The sequence below is a fragment of the Varanus komodoensis genome, unplaced genomic scaffold, assembly GCF_004798865.1.
Source record: "Varanus komodoensis strain SLA01 unplaced genomic scaffold, ASM479886v1 scaffold38, whole genome shotgun sequence".
NCBI lineage: Eukaryota > Metazoa > Chordata > Lepidosauria > Squamata > Varanidae > Varanus > Varanus komodoensis.
In genome coordinates this window covers 4,810,234-4,817,965 of record NW_025335909.1, presented here as the reverse complement: position 1 = coordinate 4,817,965, position 7,732 = coordinate 4,810,234, and the positions used below count along the sequence as shown (strand labels likewise).

At 56.2% G+C, this 7,732-nt stretch overlaps 1 protein-coding gene across 1 annotated transcript; it reads left to right on the top strand.

Moving 5' to 3' along the window:
* Nucleotides 1-5,509: 5,509 nt before the first annotated feature.
* Nucleotides 5,510-7,465, top strand: FZD10 (frizzled class receptor 10). Its single transcript, XM_044440941.1, has one exon. It carries the CDS (start codon nt 5,510-5,512, stop codon nt 7,277-7,279), a length of 1,770 nt encoding a protein of 589 aa, XP_044296876.1. The 3' UTR covers nt 7,280-7,465.
* Nucleotides 7,466-7,732: the final 267 nt, after the last annotated feature.

Here is a 7,732-nt window from a genome sequence, read left to right as displayed (position 1 = left end):
TGCCTTTCACTATCCAAGTTTCCATTTGCAAATGTAACCAATGTTTCAAATGGAGGGGTTCTTTTGCAGATGATGTGCAAAAGAAAAAAATCTGGAGATGGCAGAATACCACCTATGTGTTATTTGATCGTCATTTGGATTTCACTTCAAACAGGGCGAGAAGCTCTTATGGATTCTTCTCATTTGCTGTTCCACCACCCCCAGCTGAGTTCCGCAGAGGAAGATCCTGTGTGCATACAAATTCTAAAAGAAGCAAGCCTCACTCTGAGGAAGAGACAGAATAGAAATCCGTCCTCACTCCATTCCCATGCAAGAACCCCGATACGAAGGCCGTGCCTTTCTTGCCACCCTGCGCCTCTTTGGTTCTTGGTTTTCTTTGGAACAGTCCCCAAGTCCAATTCAAAAGAGTCCAGCGACAAGACCAACTCAATCAAAATCACAGTTCTTTATATCACAAAGGCTGCCAAATCCACTGGGAACCCATTAAGCAAGCTGGGACGTGTGTGTGTGTGTGTGTGTGTGTGAGAGAGAGAGAGAGAGAGAGGGAGAATGTATTTATTAACTTTAAAACATTATCTTCCACTTCATCTGACAATACCATCTATATTTTCAACAGACAGGTGAGAATTAGAGTAGTGGCAACGTCAGAGTACGCATACATTCATGGCGGTGATTTTGACTTGATTGCTACAGGATTGCCTCTTCGGATCTTTCCGGCACCAGGCAATCCCCCCACCCCGGCTCTTCCTGGCCTCTTAAATCTCCCACCTCTCTTCCACCCTGGAACTCAAGGTTGCTGGTTGGTCTCCCCTCCAGCCACTGTCCAGATCGAGCCCTGCTTAGCGCCAGCAAGCTGGCTGTCTCACATTGCTTCAGAATGTTTCCATGCCTCTAACATTGCACCAATATGTCAGGGAGTAAACGTAAGGATGTCACCCCACATACACCCCACGCACATCAACGTATATAAACACACGAACAAGTCTGGAGAACACTGGCCAGGTGGTCTCTGAGGCCAACAAACCTCTTCAGAGACCTGGTTAGCCCAGAACCCTTCTGTATGAATTAATATTTATCCCGGTATTTATTTTGGGATAGATCATCCAAGGGTCCGTGGAATCATGGAGCCCATATGGAGAAAAATTATCATGGACCATTAGCGGAAGACTCGCCAGTTTCTTGTGGTGGGTCACCTACTGTCTGCTGGGCTGGACTGAACAATATATAAGTATATCATGCTTTTCTTCCATCCAGGGAACCCAAAGTGGCTAATGGCCTGAGAATACAAATAGTCGGGACAACACGAAACCACTTCATAAAACATTATACGAACAGCATCAGCAGGTGGCAGAGACGATCTGTTCAAGATCCTCCCAGAAGCCAGCTGGAAGAGTCCGGCCTCCATCACCAGGGGCAGAATGCGAAGGTCACGTGGGCATCCCAGAACGTGGGAGTCAGAACCCAAACGGCCATGTTCCTTGTGCTCAGCAGGAGAGCCCTAAGTGGGACCCCGATGCAGAAGTGTTTATGGCACACTTCTCTTGCGTGGAATTCACGGCAGTAAACAGGAGGGATCCTACGGGAGCCCGTCCAGGAATGACTAGAACGAGGCATTTCTCCACGGTGCTTCCAGCACTGTGATACATGGCCAGTTCAGACCACATCCAAGTCGGACAGCTTTCCAGTGGCTCCTGCTTCACATGCTTACCTGGAATCAAATCCCACTAAACTTAGTGGGACTTCCTTCCAAAGAGATGTGCATAGGATTCATGGTTAGATCACAGTTTTATGCAGTCTTACCCAGACTGCTTCCTATGGCCCTTCTCTCTCCCTCTCCCTCTCCGGGAATTTTCCACCTACCCTTGCATGTTTGGAGGGATTTAACTTAAACTCGTATAAGCCCTGTGTGGGTCTCCTTCTGGCATTTATGCTCTATACAGGCAATACCGTTGGCTCCCAATTCACAATCAAAGCTTACATTTTGTAAACAGATGGAGCAGCGGAGACGGTGGGGCAACTGGATTTTTACAAGCTTCTCAGCCAGACATTTATGGCCCCAGCAATAAAATGCAACCAACTCTGTCCCTTTTCACTGCGCACCCCACCTCCCTCCTGCATCATCCTCGGTCTCTCCTTCCTCCACCCTTGAAAGAAAAGAATTCCGAGAGGGATTTAACTTGACACACAAAAGCAGGGCTTAGCTGGACCTGTTTCCAAAGCCTGTTTCCAGAGCATCTGAAGCAGTGAGGAAGACTCTCCTGAGCATGTGCAGAGTGTTTCCCCCTCTTGAACCATTATCAAGGCCATGGGGTCCCCAAGGGACACGTCTGGGAATGTGAACAGTTGCTGTGCCTGTCACGACAAGTGACCCCGTGGAGCATGTGTCTAGTTCCATCATGGCTACTGGCTAATCAAGTGGCGTCTGGGAGGTTGTTGCGGGGTGGGGAAGAGCGGAGGAACAGAGGGAGAGGAGAGCAGGAGGAGCTGCTTTCGGCCTACCAGGAACCCTAACTCCACGCAGACCTCTCACCTGGCTCTTTATTCTCCTACTCCCAAGCTCTGGCTTTGTTCTCTCTCTCCCTCTTGCTGTTTGCCTTGCTTTCTATTCCTGTGTGCTTCCAGTCGGGAAACAGGAAAAAGAAACTGGGCCCTCATGTTTTCCCATTTTAAACTGATTTTTTTTTCTTTTCCATCTTTCTTTCTTCTTTTTGAGGGGAACCAAGAATCAGAGTTCAACTTCAGAACGTATAATATTCACCCAGTTGAGTATTATATGCACCCAGTTCCTGAGCATATCCAGAGTGCCTTTCCCCCTCATCTAAGCAATGCATTTCATTTCAGAGCTGCTTTCACTCAGCCTCCAATATTAGCTACCTAGCAGGGCTGTTGCAGCAATTTCAACAGGACAATGCCTGTGAAATGCCACATATTCCCCCCAGAGGAGTGGCTGAAGCCGAAAAGCAAAATTGTGAGCCTTTAAAGTTCTTCAAGATGTTGCTTTTGCTATATATATTACGGCTGTCTTGCTTTGAATATGTTGATTGGTGCCTCATTCCTCACCTCCATGGAGCTACCGCTGTTCAAGAGAATATTCAAAAGGCTTCCCAGCCCTTCTCTCAAGACTCCTTATACCTGCTGGGCCAGAATTATTATCCCCATTATGCAGAATGGGAAAGGGCAGGCAGGGAGACAGCAACCCAAACCCCAACCCTTGTGAGTTCATGTCTGAAGGGCTGAAGCACCTGTCCCAACACCGGTGATTCCCAAGAAAGGCCGTACAGCCCGAATTTAAGCAAGCGACCTCGTTCCATGACCTTGCCTTGCTCCGAGGGCAGGGTCAAGTCTTAGTCATGGTTAGGCAGACCCCTTGCAATCAGCAAGGCTTCAGTTGGTCAACAGGACCGGTCACTTAAGTCCCACTGACTTCAAATGGTCTGCTCTCACTATGTGTACGTCTGAATCCGACCCAACGGACGCATATGAGTCAGGGTTGGGTTAGGGCCTCACAACCATTTGACCTCCGGCACAGCACCACTTGGTCCTGTGGATTTATTAGAGAGAACTGTGCTCTGGACATGGTCAGGAACACTTCGCTTGTTAACAAAGACTCAGCTATTCATGTATCGATTCATTTTTACACCGCCCAGCCCTCGGCCTTAATTCTGAGCACGAGGGCAGCATCGGCTTCATGTGACACAGCATGATGCCCTCCTGATATCTTAGGCGAGCACTCCTATCATCCTCAGTCGACAGCCCTGCTAACTAAGGCTGATGGGAGTTGTAGTCTGACACATCTAAAGGCCACCAGGTTGGGGAAGACTGGCACGGAGGTTAGGATGAGAGGCCTGGAGCCCAGTCCCCACTCAGCCACGCAGGGGCTTTAGGCCGATCCCCTTCTCCCTCCTCCTCCCCTTTCAGTCGTGCCTCCTTTGCAGGGTTACTGTGAGGATATAATGAGAACACTGCATAGTCCATCATCCCCCTGCGAGTAAGGGATAAATTCACTCTCTGGACCTAGAACCCTCCAGATGCTTGGGACCATCGCTCCCATCCGCCCTGGACAGCCTGGTGAATCAGTGGCGGCAGTGGGAGTTGTAGTCCAAAGCCAGATGAGGGGACTGCTGGCCTGGAGGGCTGCGTGTTGAAGCAGGACCAAAACTACCTTGCCACATCTTTAGGAGCAGCAACCATTGCGCCTATCGGGGGGGGGGGGGGGAGAGAGCCCCGCGGCTCGACGCGGGTGCCGAGAGTCTGAGCGAGGGCGAGCGCCCGGGAGCAGCGGGGCCGGCCTGGGAGAGAGAGGGCGGAAGGGGACCCCGCGGCTTTTCCTGAAGCCGTGCTGCGAGCGAGGGAGGAGGGGGGGGGGCTGCCTCTTGCCTTTCCCAGGCGCTCCGAAGTGATTGGAAAGTCACCGGCGCGGCGCGGCGCGGCGCGGCGGGGTCACCTTTTCGCACGCAAGGCGAGGGCTGGCCGGACGCCGGGCAGGTGGGGGCGCGGGCAGACCCGGGCTCCAGCGCAAAGCGCAGCCGCTGCGAACCCCGCGAGTTACTCTTCGGGAAGGGGGCGGAGGAGAACGGGGAGAGAAGGGGACGAGCGCGCGGGGGCGAGCGCGCGGGGCTCTTGCGCACGAGCCTCTCCCGCAACCAGATCACAGCCGGGGCCGGCGAGCGTCTCGCGCGGAGGGAGGAAAGGAAGGGGCGAGCTCGCTTTTCTCCCCCCCCCCCGCGCGCCGCCGCCAGCGGGAAAAGGGCCCCCTTCCTCCGCGAGCTCGGGGGAGCTCGCCCGCTCGCTCCGCGCAGTCGCCTCCCTCCCTCCCTCCTCCCCCGGCGCACCGCCTCCCCGCCGCACACGCACGCGGGCGGGCCCCCACCACCTCCCCCCAGCGCGCGGTCCCGAAGCGCCGCGAAACCCCACCTCTCGGGGGAAAGGGGCGGCGGCAGGCGGCGTCCGGGACGCAGATCGCGGGGAGCGGGGGCGAGAGGGAGCAGAGCGCCGGAGCGGAGCAGAGCGCAGGGCAGCGGAGCCGCACTTCGGGACCGGGCGACGCCGGCGGCCGCCGCAACTTTCTGAGCCGAGCGAGAGGAAAGTGGCCGTTCCCGGCTGCGATTGGGCTCGGAGGCGGAGGCGGAGCGCGCGTCGGCGGCGCACACCCGCTCGCAGGAGTTTGCAGACCCGAGCGCGGGAGCCCAGCAAGTCGAGCGCTCGCCCGGGCGGCGCAGCGGGGCGCGGATGGGGCGCGGGGCGGCGCGGGCGGCCCTCCTCCGCCCGGCGCCTCGGACCGCGGCGGCCGCGATGGACCTCGGCAGGAAGGGCTCCGCGGCGTGGGGCTGAAGCGCGCCGGGCTCTGCGGCTCGCGTCCGTCCCTGCCGGCGGCGCCCCGGGCGAGGGGCGGCGGCGATGGTGGCCGCGGGAAGGCGCCGGCGGCAGCCGCTCTGAGGCCCTCGCACCCCTCGGCGGCGCCGCTCCGGACCCCGCGCGGCGCGGCCGGCGGCGCCCGGGGCTCCCCGGCATGGGGGCCGCCCGCGGGAACTCGGGCCGGACCCTGGGCGTGCTGCTGCAGCTGCTGAGCTCCTGCTTCGGGATCAGCTCCATGGAGAGCGACCGGCCCGGGGACGGGCGCTGCCAGGCCATCGAGATCCCCATGTGCAAGGACATCGGGTACAACCTGACCCGCATGCCCAACCTGATGGGGCACGAGGACCAGCGCGAGGCCGCCATCCAGCTGCACGAGTTCGCCCCGCTGGTGGAGTACGGCTGCCACGGGCACCTGAAGTTCTTCCTGTGCTCGCTCTACGCGCCCATGTGCACCGAGCAGGTCTCCACGCCCATCCCGGCCTGCCGGGTGATGTGCGAGCAGGCCCGGCTGAAGTGCTCCCCCATCATGGAGCAGTTCACCTTCAAGTGGCCGGACTCCCTGGACTGCAGCAAGCTGCCCAACAAGAACGACCCCAACTACCTGTGCATGGAGGCCCCCAACAACGGCTCCGAGGAGCCGCCCCGGGGCTCCAGCATCCTGCCCCCCATGTTTCGGCCCCAGAGGCCGCAGGGGGCCGGCCCTGGCCACGACCTGCAGCAGCCGCAGCCGGACAGCCTGGGCCGGAACACCTGCGAGAACCCCAGCAAGTTCCACCACGTGGAGAAGAGCGCTTCCTGCGCCCCCCTCTGCACCCCCGGGGTGGACGTCTACTGGAGCCGGGACGACAAGCAGTTTGCCGTCGTCTGGATCGCAGTCTGGTCCTTCCTCTGCTTCTCCTCCAGCGCCTTCACGGTCCTTACCTTCCTGGTCGACCCACAGCGCTTCAAGTACCCCGAGAGACCGATCATTTTCCTGTCCATGTGCTACTGCGTCTACTCGGCGGGATACATCATCCGCCTCTTCTCAGGGGCCGAGAGCATCGCCTGCGACCGGGACAGCGGGCAGCTCTACGTCATCCAGGAGGGCCTGGAGAGCACCGGCTGCACCCTGGTCTTCCTCGTCCTCTACTACTTCGGCATGGCCAGCTCCCTGTGGTGGGTGATCTTGACTCTGACGTGGTTCCTCGCTGCCGGGAAGAAATGGGGCCACGAGGCCATCGAAGCCAACAGCAGCTACTTCCACTTGGCAGCGTGGGCCGTCCCGGCCGTGAAGACCATCATGATCCTGGTGATGCGGAGGGTGGCAGGGGACGAGCTGACGGGCTTATGCTATGTGGGAAGTATGGATGTGAATGCCTTGACCGGGTTCGTGTTGGTCCCTCTGGCTTCTTATCTTATCATTGGGACCTCGTTCATCCTCTCTGGCTTCGTGGCTCTTTTCCATATCAGGCGGGTGATGAAAACCGGTGGGGAAAACACGGACAAGCTGGAGAAGCTCATGGTCAGGATCGGGGTCTTCTCTGTCCTGTACACGGTGCCTGCCACTTGCGTCATCGCTTGCTACTTTTACGAGCGCCTGAACGTGGATTACTGGAAGCTCCTGGCCACGCAACGGAAGTGCAAGACGGGCGGCCAGAGCAAGCATTTGGACTGCACCATGAGCGACTCGATTCCAGCAGTGGAGATTTTCATGGTGAAAGTCTTCATGCTGCTGGTGGTGGGGATTACAAGCAGCATGTGGATCTGGACCTCCAAAACCCTCCAGTCCTGGCAAGGCGTTTGCAGTCAGAGACTCAAGAAGAGGACACGGAGAAAACCTGCCAGCGTGATCGCAAGTGGCGGACTTTGCAAAAAGCCCCAGCATCTGCCCAAAGTCCACCACACGAAGTATGAGTCGGCTTTGCAGCCTCCAACCTGTGTGTAAACAGAATGAATAATATTAATACCAATAACAGTAATAATAATTTTAAAACAACAGCAGCAACAACTGTGTGTAACCCACTTAGAGAGACTCACAAGTGCTCACAATAGCGCTTAGAACTAATGAAAATGGTCATTAATAAAACTGCTTTTTCATGTTCTTCTGTCAGAGGAACAAAATAGCCAATTAAGGGATTGGAATATTCACATATAAGGTCTACAGATAAAACGGAAGGCTCAAAAGGGTGGTGTTTTTTGTTTTTAGTGCACAGAATACTGATGATAACCCCTTTCTCCCCTGCCCAATTTGTTTTAAATGATTTCATTTCTTCTCTCACCCAGCCCTCCTGATTTAAAAGTGATATGTAATTATTTGTAGTGTGTGTGTGTGTGTGAATAATGGGGTTGCCTTTAGATTTCTTAAACAGGTAGAGGAAGAATTTATAGAGGATTTTTT